The sequence below is a fragment of the Acanthochromis polyacanthus genome, chromosome 20 (genome assembly GCF_021347895.1).
Source record: "Acanthochromis polyacanthus isolate Apoly-LR-REF ecotype Palm Island chromosome 20, KAUST_Apoly_ChrSc, whole genome shotgun sequence".
Classification (NCBI taxonomy): domain Eukaryota; kingdom Metazoa; phylum Chordata; class Actinopteri; family Pomacentridae; genus Acanthochromis; species Acanthochromis polyacanthus.
This window is the reverse complement of record NC_067132.1, coordinates 32,053,691-32,076,766: the sequence shown is the minus strand read 5'-3', so window position 1 is coordinate 32,076,766 and position 23,076 is coordinate 32,053,691. Positions and strand designations below refer to the sequence as shown.

At 42.4% G+C, this 23,076-nt stretch overlaps 1 protein-coding gene across 1 annotated transcript; it reads right to left on the bottom strand.

Moving 5' to 3' along the window:
• Positions 1-235: 235 nt before the first annotated feature.
• On the bottom strand, positions 236-11,962 carry LOC110960936 (leucine-rich repeat-containing protein 30-like). Its single transcript, XM_022208355.2, is given in 8 exon segments — positions 236-697; positions 2,244-2,292; positions 3,803-3,936; positions 4,010-4,144; positions 9,377-9,490; positions 10,595-10,726; positions 11,562-11,578; positions 11,581-11,962. Coding segments are annotated over 8 exon segments (861 nt in total). The 5' UTR covers positions 11,711-11,962; the 3' UTR covers positions 236-547.
• Positions 11,963-23,076: the final 11,114 nt, after the last annotated feature.

The window sequence follows — 23,076 nt, the reverse complement described above, 5'->3', positions numbered from 1 at the left end:
AGGTTGTGCAACAAAATATTAAGTTATGGGTACCATCATTTTTGTCCAGGCCTGTTTCATTAGTTTGTTTTTTTAAATAATTATGTTAATCAACAATTCAAAAGTAATGGCTGATTTTGATTATTTAATTTTCAATAAATTTTTATTTATTGTTACTTTTGTGAGTTTCAAGTGATTTCAGTGAGAATTGTGGGTTTTTCCTTCTTTAACTGAGGGGTACCAACAATTTTGTCCACGTGTGTAAATCCACTGAGATTCACTCTACAGCGATAAATAATGTCCAGCTTCATCACAGATTCATACAGGAGCTCCACGTTAGCCACCTGCAGCTCACCTGAAGACAGGTAAATGTAGGTTCCATGACCTGGCCTCAGGTTCACCACAGGCATTAGCATAGACCTCAGGTACAAAACACTCTGCCCACAGCCAAAAGGTGGACACAAAGCTCTGCCCACAGCCAACAGGTAGTTTAAAATGTCCTGCCCCAGTGTCAGATAAGGAAAAAGCCCTGCCCCTGGTTGCCAGGTGTTTAGCCCGGCCCCCAGGCCTATCCCGTCCTCAGGTAGTTGAAGAGCGCACTGAGCCCACCCTCCAGAACCTCCTTCACAGGTTTGAGCAGCGGGTTGTGGACGATGTGAAGACCTTTATCCAGAGGATGGCAGGCCAACTTCTGCAGCCGAGACAACTGGTGAAGGTCCTGAGGAGGAAAAAGATCTTCATCATCACCATCACCATCATCGCCATCATCACCATCAATATCATCATCACCATCATCATCATCAATATCATCATCATCATCATCATCATCACCATCATCATCACCATCATCATCAATATCATCATCATCATCATCATCATCATCATCACCATCATCATCAATATCATCATCATCACCATCATCATCAATATCATCATCATCACCATCATCATCACCATCATCATCATCATCATCAATAGCATCATCATCATCATCATCATCATCATCATCATCACCATCATCATCAATATCATCATCACCATCATCATCAATATCATCATCACCATCATCATCACCATCATCATCAATATCATCATCATCACCATCATCATCATCATCATCAATAGCATCATCATCATCACCATCATCATCAATATCATCATCACCATCATCATCAATATCATCATCACCATCACCATCAATATCATCATCATCACCATCATCATCAATATCATCACCATCACCATCATCATCACCATCATCATCATCATCATCATCATCATCATCAATATCATCATCATCATCATCATCATCACCATCATCATCAACATCATCATCACCATCACTATCAATATCATCATCATCATCATCATCAATATCATCATCATCATCATCATCATCAATATCATCATCATCACCATCATCATCATCATCATCATCAATAGCATCATCATCATCACCATCATCATCATATCATCATCACCATCACCATCAATATCATCATCATCACCATCATCATCAATATCATCACCATCACCATCATCATCATCATCATCATCAACATCATCATCACCATCACCATCAATATCATCATCATCACCATCACCATCAATATCATCATCATCATCACCATCATCATCATCAACATCATCATCACCATCACCATCAATATCATCATCATCACCATCACCATCAATATCATCATCATCACCATCACCATCAATATCATCATCATCATCATCATCACCATCATCATCAACATCATCATCACCATCACCATCAATATCATCATCATCACCATCACCATCAATATCATGATCATCACCATCACCATCAATATCATCATCATCATCATCATCACCATCATCATCAACATCATCATCACCATCACCATCAATATCATCATCATCACCATCACCATCAATATCATCATCATCATCATCATCACCATCATCATCAACATCATCATCACCATCACCATCAATATCATCATCATCACCATCACCATCAATATCATCATCACCACCATCATCATCACCACCACCATCAATATCATCATCACCACCACCACCATCATCATCACCACCACCATCATCATCACCACCACCACCATCATCATCACCACCACCATCATCAATATCATCATCACCATCACCATCAATATCATCATCATCACCATAATCACCATCACCATCATTATCATCATCATCATCATCATCATCATCATCATCACCATCACAACCATCACCACCATCACCCTGGTTACCTGTGGAACATCTTTAATATCGTTAAAGTCCAGATTCAGCAGCTCCAACCTGATAGAAATCAAAATAATTCAATCAAAGGTCAAAGATCAACAATGTAAGTTAAATAAACGAAAATCAAATATCAAATCACTCAGTCAGGAGTGTTACCTGTTCAGCAGTGTTACCTGTTCAGGAGTGTTACCTGTTCAGGTGTGTTACCTGTTCAGCAGTGTTACCTGTTCAGGTGTGTTAGCTGTTCAGGAGTGTTACCTGTTCAGGTGTGTTACCTGGTCAGGAGTGTTACCTGTTCAGGAGTGTTACCTGTTCAGGTGTGTTACCTGGTCAGGAGTGTTACCTGTTCAGGAGTGTTACCTGTTCAGGAGTGTTACCTGGTCAGGTGTGTTACCTGGTCAGGAGTGTTACCTGTTCAGGTGTGTTACCTGGTCAGGAGTGTTACCTGTTCAGGAGTGTTACCTGTTCAGGAGTGTTACCTGTTCAGGTGTGTTACCTGTTCAGGTGTGTTACCTGTTCAAGAGTGTTACCTGTTCAGGAGTGTTACCTGTTCAGGTGTGTTACCTGTTCAGCAGTGTTACCTGTTCAGGAGTGTTACCTGTTCAGGTGTGTTACCTGGTCAGGAGTGTTACCTGTTCAGGAGTGTTACCTGTTCAGGTGTGTTACCTGGTCAGGAGTGTTACCTGTTCAGGAGTGTTACCTGTTCAGGAGTGTTACCTGGTCAGGTGTGTTACCTGGTCAGGAGTGTTACCTGTTCAGGTGTGTTACCTGGTCAGGAGTGTTACCTGTTCAGGAGTGTTACCTGTTCAGGTGTGTTACCTGGTCAGGAGTGTTACCTGTTCAGGTGTGTTACCTGGTCAGGAGTGTTACCTGTTCAGGAGTGTTACCTGTTCAGGTGTGTTACCTGTTCAGGTGTGTTACCTGTTCAAGAGTGTTACCTGTTCAGGAGTGTTACCTGTTCAGGTGTGTTACCTGTTCAGCAGTGTTACCTGTTCAGGTGTGTTACCTGGTCAGGAGTGTTACCTGTTCAGGAGTGTTACCTGTTCAGGTGTGTTACCTGGTCAGGAGTGTTACCTGTTCAGGAGTGTTACCTGTTCAGGAGTGTTACCTGGTCAGGTGTGTTACCTGGTCAGGAGTGTTACCTGTTCAGGTGTGTTACCTGGTCAGGAGTGTTACCTGTTCAGGAGTGTTACCTGTTCAGGTGTGTTACCTGGTCAGGAGTGTTACCTGTTCAGGAGTGTTACCTGTTCAGGTGTGTTACCTGTTCAGGAGTGTTACCTGTTCAAGAGTGTTACCTGTTCAGGAGTGTTACTTGTTCAGGTGTGTTACCTGGTCAGGAGTGTTACCTGTTCAGGTGTGTTACCTGGTCAGGAGTGTTACCTGTTCAGGAGTGTTACCTGTTCAGGTGTGTTACCTGGTCAGGAGTGTTACCTGTTCAGGAGTGTTACCTGTTCAGGTGTGTTACCTGTTCAGGTGTGTTACCTGTTCAAGAGTGTTACCTGTTCAGGAGTGTTACTTGTTCAGGTGTGTTACCTGGTCAGGAGTGTTACTTGTTCAGGTGTGTTACCTGGTCAGGCAGCAGATTGCCTTTGGCAGAGAGTGGAGGCTATTTCCCTCCACAATGAGGATCTTGAGCTCCACCAGAGTCTGGATGTTCTCTGCAAGGTTCTCCAAACGGTTACAGGCCAGGTGAAGGAACACCTGCAGGAGCAAGGAGGTGCAGACTGTCAGCTGAAGGAACCCCAGAGCTGTGTAGGTGAGCAGGTGGACCTACTAGAGCCTTCATGTTGTAGACACAGCCCGGGACGTGAGCAATGAGGTTGTGACTGAGGTTGAGCTTCTTCAGCCGGGTCAGGTTGGACAGAGATGCCGGCAGAGAGGACAGCTGGTTGTTGGCCAGACTCAGAACCTGTGAGTTCAAAGACAGCCGTTACCATTGAGACGTTCTGATCTGGCTCAGAGCCAATCAGAGCTGATCATTGTTTCTAATAGTTCTGACCAACCAGCAATCAGCATTAAAGTTCACCCACAACAACCTTTAGGAACCAGAACCACATCCAGGGAACCAATGCTTGTTTCTCGGACTCTAAACTGTTCACACTAGTATACATCCCATAATACTGATGATCACTAGTATACATCCCATAATACTGATGATCACTAGTATACATCCCATAATACTGATGATCACTAGGATACATCCCATAATATTGACGAGCACTAGGATATATCCCATAATACTGATGACAGAGAAAATGAACAGAAACCAGATCCAGAGTTCAGACTGAGACTCCTGGATGGATTTAAACTAATCTGGTTTCAGTTTCTACCAGAACTCAGATGTTTCTCCTCCTAAATGTCATGGTTCTATCTGCTGGACTGATGAAGTTCTGAAAAAGTCCATTAAAAAGTGATAAATCTGGACCCACCTCTATGGACTTCAAGGACCTGGAGTGTTCTAAGTGAGACTAAACTTAAAGACTGGAAGCAGGAAAGGAGAACATCCCCTGGAGAAAGTTCTGGAGTAGACCGACCAACAGCTGGAGAAAGTTCTAGAGTAGACCTACCGACAGCTGGGGGAAAGTTCTAGAGTAGACCTACTGACAGCTGGAGAAAGTTCTAGAGTAGACCTACTGACAGCTGTCCATAGAGGATGTTCTCCTCTATGGACTTGAAGGACCTGGAACTCTGGAAATATTCCCAGCATGAAGGTAGAACTCTGATCAATGATAAAGTTCCTGGAGATGAAGAACCAGATGTTCTGAAGAGGTTCTGCTACCAGATTTATTTGATTTTGTCTGGAATGGCTAATAAGTGTGTATTTCCTGCAGTATATTCTGCAGAATGTTGTTGCAGTATTTTTGCAGTATTTGTACCTCCAGCTGGGTACAGTATTTTTTGCAGTATTTTTGCAGTATTTGTACCTCCAGCTGGGTACAGTATTTTTTGCAGTATTTTTTGCAGTATTTGTACCTCCAGCTGGGTGCTGTATTTTTTGCAGTATTTTTGTAGTATTTGTACCTCCAGCTGGGTGCTGTATTTTGCAGTATTTTTGCAGTATTTGTACCTCCAGCTGGGTACAGTACTTTTTGCAGTATTTTTTGCAGTATTTGTACCTCCAGCTGGGTACAGTATTTTTTGCAGTATTTTTGCAGTATTTGTACCTCCAGCTGGGTACAGTATTTTTTGCAGTATTTTTGCAGTATTTGTACCTCCAGCTGGGTACAGTATTTTTGCAGTATTTTTGTAGTATTTGTACCTCCAGCTGGGTGCTGTATTTTTGCAGTATTTTTGTAGTATTTGTACCTCCAGCTGGGTGCTGTATTTTTTGCAGTATTTGTACCTCCAGCTGGGTGCTGTATTTTTTGCAGTATTTGTACGTCCAGCTGGGTACAGTATTTTTGCAGTATTTTTTGCAGTATTTGTACCTCCAGCTGGGTGCAGTATTTTTTGCAGTATTTTTTGCAGTATTTGTACGTCCAGCTGGGTACAGTATTTTTGCAGTATTTGTACCTCCAGCTGGGTGCTGTATTTTTTGCAGTATTCTTGCAGTATTTGTACCTCCAGCTGGGTACAGTATTTTTTGCAGTATTTTTTGCAGTATTTTTTGCAGTATTTGTACCTCCAGCTGGGTACAGTATTTTTTGCAGTATTTTTTGCAGTATTTGTACCTCCAGCTGGGTACAGTATTTTTTGCAGTATTTTTTGCAGTATTTGTACCTCCAGCTGGGTACAGTATTTTTTGCAGTATTTTTTGCAGTATTTGTACCTCCAGCTGGGTACAGTATTTTTTGCAGTATTTTTTGCAGTATTTGTACCTCCAGCTGGGTACAGTATTTTTTGCAGTATTTTTTGCAGTATTTGTACCTCCAGCTGGGTACAGTATTTTTTGCAGTATTTTTTGCAGTATTTGTACGTCCAGCTGGGTACAGTATTTTTTGCAGTATTTTTTGCAGTATTTGTACCTCCAGCTGGGTGCTGTATTTTTTGCAGTATTTTTTGCAGTATTTGTACGTCCAGCTGGGTACAGTATTTTTTGCAGTATTTGTACCTCCAGCTGGGTACAGTATTTTTTGCAGTATTTTTTGCAGTATTTGTACCTCCAGCTGGGTACAGTATTTTTTGCAGTATTTTTTGCAGTATTTGTACCTCCAGCTGGGTGCTGTATTTTTTGCAGTATTTTTTGCAGTATTTGTACCTCCAGCTGGGTACAGTATTTTTTGCAGTATTTGTACCTCCAGCTGGGTACAGTATTTTTTAGCAGTATTTTTTGCAGTATTTGTACCTCCAGCTGGGTACAGTATTTTTTGCAGTATTTTTTGCAGTATTTGTACCTCCAGCTGGGTGCTGTATTTTTTGCAGTATTTGTACGTCCAGCTGGGTGCAGTATTTTTTGCAGTATTTTTGCAGTATTTGTACGTCCAGCTGGGTACAGTATTTTTTGCAGTATTTGTACCTCCAGCTGGGTGCTGTATTTTTTGCAGTATTCTTGCAGTATTTGTACCTCCAGCTGGGTACAGTATTTTTTGCAGTATTTTTTGCAGTATTTTTTGCAGTATTTGTACCTCCAGCTGGGTACAGTATTTTTTGCAGTATTTTTTGCAGTATTTGTACCTCCAGCTGGGTGCAGTATTTTTTGCAGTATTTTTGCAGTATTTGTACGTCCAGCTGGGTACAGTATTTTTTGCAGTATTTGTACCTCCAGCTGGGTGCTGTATTTTTTGCAGTATTCTTGCAGTATTTGTACCTCCAGCTGGGTACAGTATTTTTTGCAGTATTTTTTGCAGTATTTTTTGCAGTATTTGTACCTCCAGCTGGGTACAGTATTTTTTGCAGTATTTTTTGCAGTATTTGTACCTCCAGCTGGGTGCTGTATTTTTTGCAGTATTTGTACCTCCAGCTGGGTACAGTATTTTTTGCAGTATTTTTTGCAGTATTTGTACCTCCAGCTGGGTACAGTATTTTTTGCAGTATTTTTTGCAGTATTTGTACCTCCAGCTGGGTACAGTATTTTTTGCAGTATTTTTGCAGTATTTGTACCTCCAGCTGGGTACAGTATTTTTTGCAGTATTTGTACCTCCAGCTGGGTGCTGTATTTTTTGCAGTATTTTTTGCAGTATTTGTACCTCCAGCTGGGTGCTGTATTTTTTGCAGTATTTGTACCTCCAGCTGGGTACAGTATTTTTAGCAGTATTTTTTGCAGTATTTGTACGTCCAGCTGGGTACAGTATTTTTTGCAGTATTTGTACCTCCAGCTGGGTACAGTATTTTTAGCAGTATTTTTTGCAGTATTTGTACCTCCAGCTGGGTACAGTATTTTTTGCAGTATTTTTGCAGTATTTATACCTCCAGCTGGGTGCTGTATTTTTTGCAGTATTTTTTGCAGTATTTGTACCTCCAGCTGGGTACAGTATTTTTGCAGTATTTGTACGTCCAGCTGGGTACAGTATTTTTTGCAGTATTTTTTGCAGTATTTGTACGTCCAGCTGGGTACAGTATTTTTTGCAGTATTTGTACCTCCAGCTGGGTACAGTATTTTTTGCAGTATTTGTACCTCCAGCTGGGTACAGTATTTTTTGCAGTATTTGTACCTCCAGCTGGGTACAGTATTTTTTTGCAGTATTTGTACCTCCAGCTGGGTACAGTATTTTTTGCAGTATTTTTTGCAGTATTTGTACCTCCAGCTGGGTACAGTATTTTTTGCAGTGTTTTTGCAGTATTTGTACCTCCAGCTGGGTACAGTATTTTTTGCAGTATTTGTACCTCCAGCTGGGTACAGTATTTTTTGCAGTATTTTTTGTCGTATTTGTACCTCCAGCTGGGTACAGTATTTTTTGCAGTATTTTTTGCAGTATTTGTACCTCCAGCTGGGTGCTGTATTTTTTGCAGTATTTTTTGCAGTATTTCTACCTCCAGCTGGGTACAGTATTTTTTGCAGTATTTGTACCTCCAGCTGGGTACAGTATTTTTTGCAGTATTTGTACCTCCAGCTGGGTGCTGTATTTTTTGCAGTATTTGTACCTCCAGCTGGGTACAGTATTTTTTGCAGTATTTGTACCTCCAGCTGGGTACAGTATTTTTTGCAGTATTTTTTGTAGTATTTGTACCTCCAGCTGGGTACAGTATTTTTTGCAGTATTTTTTGTAGTATTTGTACCTCCAGCTGGGTACAGTATTTTTTGCAGTATTTGTACCTCCAGCTGGGTGCTGTATTTTTTGCAGTATTTTTTGCAGTATTTGTACCTCCAGCTGGGTACAGTATTTTTTGCAGTATTTTTTGCAGTATTTGTACCTCCAGCTGGGTACAGTATTTTTTGCAGTATTTTTGCAGTATTGTACCTCCAGCTGGGTACAGTATTTTTTGCAGTATTTTTTGCAGTATTTGTACCTCCAGCTGGGTGCTGTATTTTTTGCAGTATTTTTTGCAGTATTTCTACCTCCAGCTGGGTACAGTATTTTTTGCAGTATTTGTACCTCCAGCTGGGTACAGTATTTTTTGCAGTATTTTTGCAGTATTTGTACCTCCAGCTGGGTGCTGTATTTTTTGCAGTATTTGTACCTCCAGCTGGGTACAGTATTTTTTGCAGTATTTTTGCAGTATTTGTACCTCCAGCTGGGTGCTGTATTTTTTGCAGTATTTTTTGCAGTATTTGTACCTCCAGCTGGGTACAGTATTTTTTGCAGTATTTTTGCAGTATTTGTACCTCCAGCTGGGTACAGTATTTTTTGCAGTATTTTTTGCAGTATTTGTACCTCCAGCTGGGTGCTGTATTTTTTGCAGTATTTTTTGCAGTATTTGTACCTCCAGCTGGGTACAGTATTTTTTGCAGTATTTTTGCAGTATTTGTACCTCCAGCTGGGTGCTGTATTTTTTACAGTATTTTTTGCAGTATTTGTACCTCCAGCTGGGTGCTGTATTTTTTGCAGTATTTTTTGCAGTATTTGTACCTCCAGCTGGGTACAGTATTTTTTGCAGTATTTTTGCAGTATTTGTACCTCCAGCTGGGTGCTGTATTTTTTGCAGTATTTTTTGCAGTATTTGTACCTCCAGCTGGGTACAGTATTTTTTGCAGTATTTTTTGCAGTATTTGTACCTCCAGCTGGGTGCTGTATTTTTGCAGTATTTTTTGCAGTATTTGTACCTCCAGCTGGGTACAGCCTCCCAGCTCCTCAGGAATCTCCGTCAGTCGGTTTCTGTAGATGAATAAAACTCGCAGTCTCCTCAGTTGTCCAATTTCTGGAGGCAGACTGCTCAGCTGCTCCACAGACACACAACAAACAAAACAAACAAACAAACAAACAACAATAAACAAACAGGAAACAGCAGACCATCCAGAGTTCAGACGTGTTATCAGGAGAAATACTACAAACACCTGGCTAGTATTGCAGTATTTCTTTTGAAAGTATTCTGTGCAGATTCAGGTGGATCGGACAGTAGACCAGCTGAGGAGAAGGTCTACTTCAGGATGAGATCTGGAACTCTACTTCATCTCCATGTTTATTTTTTCAGTGACTACATCAGCTGAGTGCAGTGCATAACTTCAGCCTGTAGGGGGCACTGCCGATGTTGGAGTACTGTATTCATCCTGATTTTCTGTTGGACCTTGAAGGACGTGAGGACAGAAACTGGATCGTGGAGGATTAGAATGGATCAGAACCTTTATTTATCCAGCAGCAGCTGAAGAAGGTCACCTGACCACTGACTGCTGCTGCTGCTGCATTCTGGGAAAAGTAGGACTCAGTGTTTCAGCCAGAAGCCAGAACGTCCTCTGAGCTCCAGCTGGCTCATGTTTCATCTAAAGTCCTGCAGCTCAAAACAAAATCTGAAGGAGGAGAACTCATAGATCTTCTGGTTCTACAACTCTGAACTGATGTCTCCTCATACTGCAGATTTTCATCTATTTTACAGAAACTTTTTCTTTTCCGTCTCATTTTTTTTGTTTCTTCTTCACGTCATTCTGTCTTCTTGTCTTTTGGTTCTTCTTGTTTTGTTCCTTGATTTTCGTCTCATCGTGTTCCAGAACTTCACTGATCTCCTGAACTGAAGTCAATCATTTTCATTTGATTCATCATGGATCTGAACTGTTCAGATGTGAAGCAGAACAATGTTTTAATGAAATGTTCTACCTTTAAGATGACTTAATCAGACGTTCTAATGAAATGTTTTACGTTTAAACCATCCTGATGAGTTCACAGACCATCTGAAAATTGGAGATCTGACCACTAGATTGTGTTTTGATCGTTTTTTTTCCTGATAAACGTTATGTCTGAGATCTTTAATTCAGCAGGTTCTTGTTAATTTGGCTCATAAACGTTCTTTGATCTTTGTTCTATCGGTTCTCTGAGAAACTGTGCATCACCTGGTTCCCCCACAGGTTGAGGACCACGAGGTTGGAGAGCAGAGCCACCTGAGGAGGAACCATCTTCAGACTGTTCAGAGAAAGGTTCAACTTCTGCAGCTCCAGCAACTCCCACAGCTCCTCTGGAACCTCCTGCAGAACATGAGAAGAACCCATAGAAAACATTTAAGGATCTGGATCTGAACTCTGGATCTGGATCTAAACTCTGGATCTAAACTCTGGATCTGAACTCTGGATCTAATCTCTGGATCTAAACTCCGGACCTGATCTCTGGATCTGATCTGTGGACCTGATCTGTGGATCTGATCTGTGGACCTGATCTGGGACCTGATCTGTGGATCTGATCTGTGGACCTGATCTGGGATCTGATCTGTGGACCTGGACCTGATCTGTGACCTGATCTGTGGACCTGATCTGGGACCTGATCTGTGGATCTGATCTGTGGACCTGATCTGGGATCTGATCTGTGGACCTGGACCTGATCTGTGGATCTGATCTGTGGACCTGATCTGGGACCTGATCTGTGGATCTGATCTGTGGACCTGATCTGGGATCTGATCTGTGGACCTGGACCCTGATCTGTGGACCTGATCTGTGGACCTGATCTGTGGATCCGATCTGTGGACCTGGACCTGATCTCTGGATCTGATCTGTGGACCTGATCTCTGGATCTGATCTGTGGACCTGATCTGTGGATCTGATCTGTGGACCTGGACCTGATCTGTGGATCTGATCTGTGGATCTGATCTGGGACCTGATCTGTGGATCTGATCTGTGGACCTGATCTGGGATCTGATCTGTGGACCTGGACCTGATCTGTGGATCCGATCTGTGGACCTGGACCTGATCTGTGGACCTGATCTGTGGATCCGATCTGTGGACCTGGACCTGATCTGTGGACCTGATCTGTGGATCTGATCTGTGGACCTCTAGCAGTGGTCTTCAGCGCCTCCTGCTGGTTGCTCACTTTCAGTCCTCGGCGGTCAGGCTCAGGACGTTGAATCCAAACTGTCTGACGGTGAACCTGCGGATTCTGTCGGCTGACGTCAGACTGTCCTCCCTGGACGGACTCCTCCTCTTCTCCTCTACCTCCTCCTTACACACCGATCCTCCCATCCTCCACCATCCAGCAGGAAAACCCCGGGAACCTGAGGAACCTCAGCCCAAGCTTCCAGCTGGTGGAGCTCCAGATGTTGTCTCCAGATGTTACGGTGAAGCTGATTGGTCCTGGTCTGGTCATATGTTGTGTTTTTAGAAGAACCTGCAGATCCCAAACACACCTTCAGTCCACGTGATGAAGAATGTTCTGAGAAACACAACGTTCATGTGGTAGAACCTTCTCAGACAGCTGTTTCTGGTTCTCCAAAACCTGCCAGAAGCTTCAGAAACAGGTTCCAAGTCAATATCAGACTCCAGTCAGAAAGAATCAACAGATTTTCAACTTTCAGTCCTCAAATGCAGCATGGATCAGAAACGACTACATGACCACAGAGACACAACAAAGACACACAAACACACAAATATGAAAGCAAAAACACAAATATGAAAAGCAAAAACACAAATATGACTCACAAAAAGATAAATATGACACACAAAAACAAACAAACAAACAAACAAACGACACCAGAAGAGTTTCACCTCATTCCTCATGATGGATCAATGTTTGGTCTGAAATGTCTTTAAATGGAGAAAACCAGGACCAGACGTTCCTCAGAGATCTTCAGGTTAGAGTTCAGAGGAAAGAGCCCAGAACCTGAAGGAGGAGGAACCAGAGCCTGAAGGAGGAACCACAGACCTGCAGGAGAACCCAGTCGCTGGAGTTTGATCTAGAGCGGAAACACTAAGAGGATCCAACCAGCAGACCTGAAGATCCATCGTCTGATTGGCTGATTGAGGGCGTCCGGCTGCTCCGTCAGAGGAGGAACCTGATCTGAGTTCTAACTCTCAGCTGCTGCTGTCAATCATCTGCTGCAGCCAATCAGCTGCTGCCTTCACAACAACAACAGGACCGGCTGAGGTTCAGAAGGAACCAGAACACAACAAAGATCCTGGATCTGTTTTCTGCCTCACGACAAGACATTTCAGCACAGGGTTAGAGAGAGAGAACCACTGAAGAACCACACAATAAAGACCAGAAACTGAAAGAAACCAGAAACTAAAGAACCACACACCAAAGAACCACACTCTAAAGAACCACACACCAAAGAACCAGAAACTAAAGAAACTAAAGAACCACACACCAAGGAACCAGAAACTAAAGAACCACACACTCAAGGAACCAGAAACTAAAGAACTAAAGAACCACAGCACCAAGGAACCAGAAACTAAAGAACCACACACCAAGGAACAGAAACTAAAGAAACTAAAGAACCACACACCAAGGAACCAGAAACTAAAGAACCCACACACAAAGAACCAGAAACTAAAGAACCACACACCAAAGAACCAGAAACTAAAGAAAACTAAAGAACCACACACCAAAGAATCAGAAACTAAAGAACCACACACCAAAGAACCAGAAACTAAAGAAACTAAAGAACACACACCAAAGAACCAGAAATAAAGAACCACACACCAAGGAACCAGAAACTAAAGAACCACACACCAAAGAACCAGAAACTAAAGAACCACACACCAAGGAAACCAGAAACTAACAGAAACCACAACCACCCAAAGAACAGAAACTAAAGAACCAACCACCAAAGAACCAGAAACTAAAGAAACTAAAGAATACACACCAAGAACCAGAAACGTAAAGAACCACACACCAAAGAACCAGAAACTAAAGAAACTAAAGAACCACACACTCAAAGAACCAGAAACTAAAGAACCACACACACAGGAACCAGAAACTAAAGAACCACACACCAAAGAACCAGAAACTAAAGAACCACACACCAAAGAACCAGACTCTAACCAGTGTTCTCCTGGGTATTTCAGAGGTCTTTTGGTTCTCAGTACGTGTGGATTGTTGTTTGTTGTAAAGTTTTCTAACACGTTCCATCCACATGGTGGCAGCAGAGATCTACTCTATGAGCTGCAGGGTTCCGTCTGAACAGAAAGTCTTTGATCTTCTACCTGAGGATCCGCTGAAGGCTGCAGACATTAGAACAACATCTACACGTAGGAGAACTATTGAGGACCAGAACCTCCATCCAGGGTCTCCATGAAGCTCCATCCAGGGTCTCCATGAAGCTCCATCCAGGTCTCCAGATGGATGAATCCATGCTTCTACTGCCTCAGGACATGGTAATAAACATCATCCATTAAAGGCCTGATGGGATCTGGGTATCAGATAGAACTCATGTTATTCTGGTCTGTTCCCAAGAAGAAGTTGATCTTAGAAAAACAGGAGATGACATAAAAGAATGAAGAAGTCCCTCAGGCGATATGAAGTCATCATCAACCTTCACAGAGCGTTCTCGGAACTTTACTAGGAGTTCTCTGTGCTGGAATCCAACCAGAGTCTTCAGACGTTCCTGTGTCTTTAGGAGTTGTCAACTCAAGCGATCATGAAGGCTTTATTAAACTTTATCTATACCAGGGGTGTCCAACATGCGGCCCGTGGGCCAGAAGCGGTCCTCCAGGGTCCAACATGCGGCCCGTGGGCCAGAAGCGGTCCTCCAGAGGGTCCAACATGAGGCCCGTGGGCCAAAGCGGTCCTCCAGAGGGTCCAACATGAGGCCCGTGGGCCAAAAGCGGTCCTCCAGAGGGTCCAACATGAGGCCCGTGGGCCAAAAGCGGTCCTCCAGAGGGTCCAACATGAGGCCCGTGGGCCAAAAGCGGTCCTCCAGAGGGTCCAACATGAGGCCCGTGGGCCAAAAGCGGTCCTCCAGGGGTCCAACATGCGGCCCGTGGGCCAAAAGCGGTCCTCCAGGGGTCCAACATGAGGCCCGTGGGCCAAAAGCGGTCCTCCAGAGGGTCCAACATGAGGCCCGTGGGCCAAAAGCGGTCCTCCAGAGGGTCCAACATGAGGCCCGTGGGCCAAAAGCGGTCCTCCAGGGGTCCAACATGAGGCCCGTGGGCCAAAAGCGGTCCTCCAGAGGGTCCAACATGAGGCCCGTGGGCCAAAAGCGGTCCTCCAGAGGGTCCAACATGAGGCCCGTGGGCCAAAAGCGGTCCTCCAGAGGGTCCAACATGAGGCCCGTGGGCCAAAAGCGGTCCTCCAGAGGGTCCAACATGAGGCCCGTGGGCCAAAAGCGGTCCTCCAGGGGTCCAACATGAGGCCCGTGGGCCAAAAGCGGTCCTCCAGGGGTCCAACATGAGGCCCGTGGGCCAAAAGCGGTCCTCCAGGGGGTCCAACATGAGGCCCGTGGGCCAAAAGCGGTCCTCCAGGGGTCCAACATGAGGCCCGTGGGCCAAAAGCGGTCCTCCAGAGGGTCCAACATGAGGCCCGTGGGCCAAAGCGGTCCTCCAGAGGGTCCAACATGAGGCCCGTGGGCCAAAAGCGGTCCTCCAGGGGTCCAACATGAGGCCCGTGGGCCAAAAGCGGTCCTCCAGGGGGTCCAACATGAGGCCCGTGGGCCAAAAGCGGTCCTCCAGGGGGTCCAACATGAGGCCCGTGGGCCAAAAGCGGTCCTCCAGAGGGTCCAACATGAGGCCCGTGGGCCAAAAGCGGTCCTCCAGAGGGTCCAACATGAGGCCCGTGGGCCAAAAGCGGTCCTCCAGAGGGTCCAACATGAGGCCCGTGGACCAAAAGCGGTCCTCCAGGGGTCCAACATGAGGCCCGTGGACCAAAAGCGGTCCTCCAGGGGTCCAACATGAGGCCCGTGGGCCAAAAGCGGTCCTCCAGGGGGTCCAACATGAGGCCCGTGGGCCAAAAGCGGTCCTCCAGAGGGTCCAACATGAGGCCCGTGGGCCAAAAGCGGTCCCAGAGGGTCCAACATGAGGCCCGTGGGCCAAAAGCGGTCCTCCAGAGGGTCCAACATGAGGCCCGTGGGCCAAAAGCGGTCCTCCAGAGGGTCCAACATGAGGCCCGTGGGCCAAAAGCGGTCCTCCAGGGGTCCAACATGAGGCCCGTGGGCCAAAAGCGGTCCTCCAGAGGGTCCAACATGAGGCCCGTGGGCCAAAAGCGGTCCTCCAGAGGGTCCAACATGAGGCCCGTGGGCCAAAGCGGTCCTCCAGAGGGTCCAACATGAGGCCCGTGGGCCAAAGCGGTCCTCCAGAGGGTCCAACATGAGGCCCGTGGGCCAAAAGCGGTCCTCCAGAGGGTCCAACATGAGGCCCGTGGGCCAAAAGCGGTCCTCCAGAGGGTCCAACATGCGGCCCGTGGGCCAGAAGCGGTCCTCCAGAGGGTCCAACATGAGGCCCGTGGGCCAAAAGCGGTCCTCCAGGGGTCCAACATGAGGCCCGTGGACCAAAAGCGGTCCTCCAGGGGGTCCAACATGAGGCCCGTGGGCCAAAAGCGGTCCTCCAGAGAGTCCAACATGAGGCCCGTGGACCAAAAGCGGTCCTCCAGGGGTCCAACATGAGGCCCGTGGACCAAAAGCGGTCCTCCAGGGGGTCCAACATGAGGCCCGTGGACCAAAAGCGGTCCTCCAGGGGGTCCAACATGAGGCCCGTGGACCAAAAGCGGTCCTCCAGAGGGTCCAACATGAGGCCCGTGGACCAAAAGCGGTCCTCCAGGGGGTCCAACATGAGGCCCGTGGACCAAAAGCGGTCCTCCAGAGGGTCCAACATGAGGCCCGTGGGCCAAAAGCGGTCCTCCAGGGGGTCCAACATGAGGCCCGTGGACCAAAAGCGGTCCTCCAGGGGGTCCAACATGAGGCCCGTGGGCCAGAAGCGGTCCTCCAGAGGGTCCAACATGAGGCCCGTGGGCCAAAAGCGGTCCTCCAGAGAGTCCAACATGAGGCCCGTGGACCAAAAGCGGTCCTCCAGGGGGTCCAACATGAGGCCCGTGGACCAAAAGCGGTCCTCCAGAGGGTCCAACATGAGGCCCGTGGTCCAAAAGCGGTCCTCCAGAGGGTCCAATCTGGTCCTCAAAGTGTAAAAATTACAGAGAAGACATTAACTGCAGATTGTAAATTAGTAAAACTATAAATTTAAATCATTTCTAGACCATGACAAGTTGTTTGGATCATAAAGTACAAATACTAGATTGTTTTTGTCGTTTGCGTTTCATTTTTCTAATATTTTGTCTGTTTTTGTTGTTTTGGGTTTTTTTTGGTCTGATTTGTCATTATATTCATGAATTTTTTTTTTAATTTAAAAATAATACTGTAAGAATATTCACAAAAAATCAACCAAAATCCAGCAAATTTACTGGATTTTGGTTGATTTTTATGTGAATGTTCTTAAATAAAACATTAGAAGTTTTACTGATGAATATGTAATTGCTTTAGATATTTTGGGATATTTTTTGGAAGATTTTTATTTACAATTTTCATTTTTATTTTATTTTTTACATTATTATTCCTTGCCAAATTTGGGGATTTAAAAAATACAACTTTTAAGGAATTTTTTCCTGAAGAATTTTGCAAATTTGTATAAATTTGGGGAATTTTTTTCAGACAAGGGAGCAATATTTTGGTGCCATAAATGAAGACAACAGGGGAGTTAAAAAGGATTGTATTGTCAGGAACTGGAAGGCAAGAAGTGGAGCGTAGCGTTCTATGAGAGGAATCTATCTCCTGTTTCTACCAGTTGAGGGCGCTAAAGGAGCATCTCAGTCAGTGATTTCCTGACAGTTTCTGGTATAGCAGAGGTCAGTCTGAGCTCACTGCTCTGCTTTAAGGAACTTCTGCTCTGTGAATAAAGGTCATCCTTCACCTCCAGTCCAGACTCCTCATGTTCTTTAAGCACATTTAGGTTTAATTTCATCCAGTCTAGAGTTTTTTTTTGTTTTTCAAAGGCGAGGATGCCCAGTTGTCCACCTGTTTCTTCATTCCAATTGGAAATGGTTGTTGACTCTTCCTCTGTCTAAAGCGTCCATGTGGTGGACGTCTGGCAGCATCTTAGAGGGACTTTTTAATGCTGTAGACCAGGGGTGTCCAACATGAGGCCCATGGCCCAAAAGCGGTCCTCCACGACACGTTGTTTTGATCATAATAAAAATACCAGATTGTTCTTTGTCGTTTCATCCATCCATCCTCTATACACCGCTTTATCCTCACTAGGGTCATGGGGGGCTGGAGTCTATCCCAGCTGACTCGGGTGAAGGCAGGGGACACCCTGGACAGGTCACCAGTCTGTCACAGGGCTACATATACAGACACACAATCACACTCACACCTACGGACAATTAGAGTAACCAATTAACCTCAGCATGTTTTTGGACTGTGGGAGGAAGCCGGAGTACCCGAGAAAACCCACGCATGCACAGGGAGAACATGCAAACTCCATGCAGAAAGATCCCAGACTGGGATTTGAACCGGGGATCTTCTTGCTGCAAGGCAACAGTGCTAACCACTATTCTACCATGCAGCCCCGTTTTGTGTTTCATTTTCTAATACTTTGTCTGTTTTTGTTGTTTTGTCTGACTTTTGTCGTTTGTTTATTGTTTTCATCGTCTGGTGGGTGTTTTTGCATCTATTGTGTTTTTTTAATCTTATTTTGGTCGCTCATTTCTTTTTTGTCTCATTTGTGTCGTTTCTGTATTATTTTGTCTCGTGTTTGTTTCTTGTCTCTTGCTGTTTTGTGTTTCATGTTTGAAATATTTTGTCTTGTTTTTGTTATTTTTTGTCTTTTATGTCTGACTTTTGTCACTAGTCTCATGTTTAGTAGTTTTGTTTCTCATTTGTGTTCTTGTCTATTTATTGATGCTTTGTTTATTTTTGCCATTTTTATCTTATTTTGTCACTTTGTAACTTTTTGTCTAACTTTCGTTTTTTTTGTTTTGTTTCATGTCATTTGTCTCATTGTCATTTACGTCTCATTTTATTAAAATTTTGTCTATTTTTGATGGTTTTGTCTTTTTGTCTGACTTTCATGTTTTTGTCATTTTGTTTCTCATTTTTGTCATTTTGTGTTTCCTTTTTATCTCATTTTTGTCGCTTGTTTACTATTTTGTTGAATTTTCTGTCTCTTTGTTTTGCTTCATGTCATTTGTCAAATTTCTGTTGTTTTGTGTTTCATTTTTGTAATATGTCTTGTTTTTGTTGTTTTTTTATCTGACTTTGTCATTCATCTCATGTTTTAGTCATTTTGTGTTTCCTTTTTGTCTCGCTTGTGTTTTCTGTCTTGTTTTGTCGTTTGGTGTTTGGCTGTATTTGTTGTTTTGCCATTTAGTGTTTTTTAATGCGTTTTTGTCGTTTGTCCACTTTTTGTTTCCTAACTTCTTCTTTTGTGTTGTCTGTCTCATTTATTTGATGCTTTGTCTCATTTTTGTAATATTTTCTTGTTTTTTGATCTGTCGTTTTGATCATACAGTAAAAACTGCTCCACTGGAGTCAAACTGGGCTGAATGTGGAACCAGAACTAAGATGAGTTTGACTCTCCTGGTGCAGATTGATCATCCATGTTTAGATCAGACGTGTTCTCCTGATGAACCAAAAGAAATGGAGTGACAATCCAGCATGTCAAGCAAAGTTATCTTTCATTAGGACAATCAGCTCATCTCTAAATCCAATCAACAGGTCCTAGAACTTAATTTAAAGAAAATAAAAGACAATATGTTAAGAACAAGAAGTCCTTTATGAACACAAAAACCAATGTGCTACTAACAGGTCAGCTTTAGTAAAAACCGCTACCTTTCTAATAAAATAAAATCACCATGTATCAGTTTCACATTCAACATGTATTCACATCCAGAGTTAGTTAGTTCATGTTATTTTGGGTTGTTTGGGTTAGTTAGGGTTATTTAGCTAAGGTTATTTCGGGTTAGCTGGTTAAACATGTTCACTAAAACCTCCACCAACCCTGGTTAGTTCATCTGGTGTCTCTCTTCAATCATTTTGTGTCCTTGATTCTCTGCTTTTGGTTTTCAGTTTTTGTCTTTTCGTTGTCTCATTTGTGTGTTTTTTAGTCATTTCCTCTCGTGTGTTGTCTTGTTTCTAGTTTTTGTCGTGCCGTGGTCCTTCTTGTTGTGGCGTCTAATGCGTGCTGTGATGTCTGCTGTGATGTGTGCTGGAGTGCGTGGACAGCAGGTGTCGTCGTTGTGTTCTTTGATGTCGTGCTGGCTGATGGACTCTTATTGTGAAGGACCAGCCTGCTCACCTCCTCTCCAGCGTTTCATCTGCTGCTGTTTGTCCTTTTACCTCACATCTCTGAGCAGACACAGCTTTTACCAGCGTTCTACTGTCCAGCTGATGATCCCACATCAGAAAAAGAGAGAGAGCTGGACCAGAACCCAGCCTGACCTCCAGAAACAATCACAGGTTCCACATGTCTCAGTTTTAGGTTCCTGAGAGACCCAGAGGACAACCGATAAAAGAAACAGAGGAGCAGGTAGATGGAGATCCATCCCAGCATGGTGGAACATCTTCTACAGATGATGAGCAGAGTAGAGTGGAAACATGGAGATAGAAAATACAGAATGAGGAGAAAATCTACAGGATGAGGAGATAAAACACCACAAAGAGACACAAACGAACAAAACAAGACATGAAACAACAAACATGACAAAACGAGACAAAAACGACAAAACAGTGAGTCAAAGTGACAGGAAGGAGACGGGCTGATGTACGATGTCATTTTGTTGACTCTGACACCTGGAACACTCGGCGACACAAGGACAACACAAACAAGACAAAACTTATATGACAATAAAGCAGAAACATGTATCACAAAACACCACAACTGGGAGAACATAACACAAACAGGAAACAAATTGTAGAAAACTCCGTCTCCCAGAGTTCAATAGAGGCTGTAAAAAAGGAATTATGTAACTTTATGTTACAGTGGTAATAAATGAACCTACAGTGGTAATAAATGAACCTACAGTGGTAATAATGAACCTCCAGTAAAAAATAAATGAACCTCTAGTGGTAATAAATGAACCTACAGTGGTAATAAATGAACCTACAGTGATCATAAATGAACCTACAGTGGGTAATGAAATGAACCCTCCAGTAAAAAATAACTGCAGGCCTATACGTGGTAATAAATAAAACCCACAGTGGTAATAAAGAACCTACAGTGATAATAAATGAAACCTACAGTGGGTCAATAAATGAACCTAACAGTGGTAATAAATGAACCTTATAGTGATGATAACTGAACCCTATAGTGATCATAAATGAACCGTAACAGTGGTAATAAATGAACCTATCAGTGATAATAAATGAACCTCACAGTGGTAATAAATGACCTATATGTGATGATCAAATGAACCAATAGTGATAATAAATGAAACCTACAGTGGTATAAATAAACCTATAGTGATAAAATGAACCTACAGTGGTAATAATGAACCTACAGTGGTAATAAATGAACCTATAGTGATAATAATAACCTACAGTAAAATAAATGAACCTATAGTGGTAATAAATGAACCTACAGTGGTAATAAATGAACCTATAGTGATATAAATGAACCTACAGTGGTAATAATGAACCTATAGTGATAATAATGAACCTCCAGTAAAATAAATGAACCTACAGTGTAATAAACTGACCTATAGTTGATATAATATGAACCTACATGGGTAATAATGAACCTATAGTGGTAATAATGAACTACAGTGGTAATAATGAACCTACAGTGGTAATAGTGGACCTACATGGTAATAAATGACCTATAGTGATATAATGAATCTACAGTGGTAATAATGAACCTACAGTGGTAATAAAATGAACTACAGTATATAATAATACCTACAGTGGTAATAATGAACTACAGTGGTAAATGAATGAATCTATAGTGATAATAAATGACACTACAGTGGTAATAAATGAACCTACAGTGGTAATAAATGAACCTATAGTGATATAAATGAACTACAGTGGTAATAAATGAACCTACAGTGGTAATAAATGAACCTACAGTAATAATAAATGAACCTACAGTGGTAATAAATGAACCTACAGTGGTAATAATGAACCTACAATAAAATAAATGAACCTATAGTGATAATAAATGAACCTACAGTGATAATAATGAACCTACAGTGGTAATAAATGAACCTACAGTAATAATAAATGAACCCATAGTGATAATAAATGACCTACAGTGATAATAAATGAACCTACAGTGGTAATAAATGAACCTATAGTGATAATAAATGAACCTACAGTGGTAATAAATGAACCTACAGTGGTAATAATGAATCTACAGTAATAATAAATGAACCTACAGTGGTAATAAATGAACCTACAGTGGTAATAATGAACCTACAGTAATAATAAATGAACCTACAGTGGTAATAAATGAACCTACAGTGATAATAAATGAACCTACAGTGGTAATAAATGAACCTACAGTAATAATAAATGAACCTATAGTGGTAATAAATGAACCTACAGTAATAATAAATAAACCTACAGTAATAATAAATGAACCTACAGTGGTAATAAATGAACCTACAGTGGTAATAAATGAACCTACAGTGGTAATAAATGAACCTATAGTGGTAATAAATGAATCTACAGTAATAATAAATGAACCTATAATGGTAATAATTACCTACAGTATAATAAATGAACTTACAGTAATAATAAATGAACCTATAGTGGTAATAAATGAACCTATAGTGATAATAATGAACCTACAGTGGTAATAAATGAACCTACAGTGGTAATAAATGAACCTACAGTAATAATAAATAAACCTACAGTAATAATAATGAACCTATAGTGGTAATAAATGAACCTACAGTGGTAATAAATGAACCTACAGTAAAAATAAATGAACCTATAGTGATAATAAATGAACCTACAGTGGTAATAAATGAACCTATAGTGGTAATAATGAACCTACAGTGGTAATAAATGAACCTACAGTAAAATAAATGAACCTATAGTGATAATAAATGAACCTATACTGATATAAAATGAACTACAGTGGTATAAATGAACCTACTTAGTGATAAATTGAACCTAACAGTGATAATAAAATGAACCTATAGTGGATATAAATGAACCTACAGTGGTAATAAATGAACCTATACTGATATAAATGAACTTACAGTGGTAATAAATGAATCTACAGTGGCTAATAAATGAACCTACAGTGATAATAAATGAACCTACAGTGGTAATAATGACTACAGTGGTAATAAATGAACCTACAGTGGTAATAAAATGAACCTATAGTGAATAATAAATGAACCTAACAGTGGTAATACATGAACCTATACTGATAAATGAACCTACAGTGGTAATAAATGAATCTACAGTGGTAATAAATGAACCTACAGTGATAATAAATGAACCTACAGTGGTAATAATGAACCTACAGTGGTAATAAATGAACCTATAGTGATAATAAATGAACCTACAGTGGGTAATAATGACCTGCAGTGGTAATAAGTGAAGCTACAGTAATATAAATGAACCTACAGTGGTAACAAATGAACCTACAGTGGTAATAATGAACCTACAGTAATA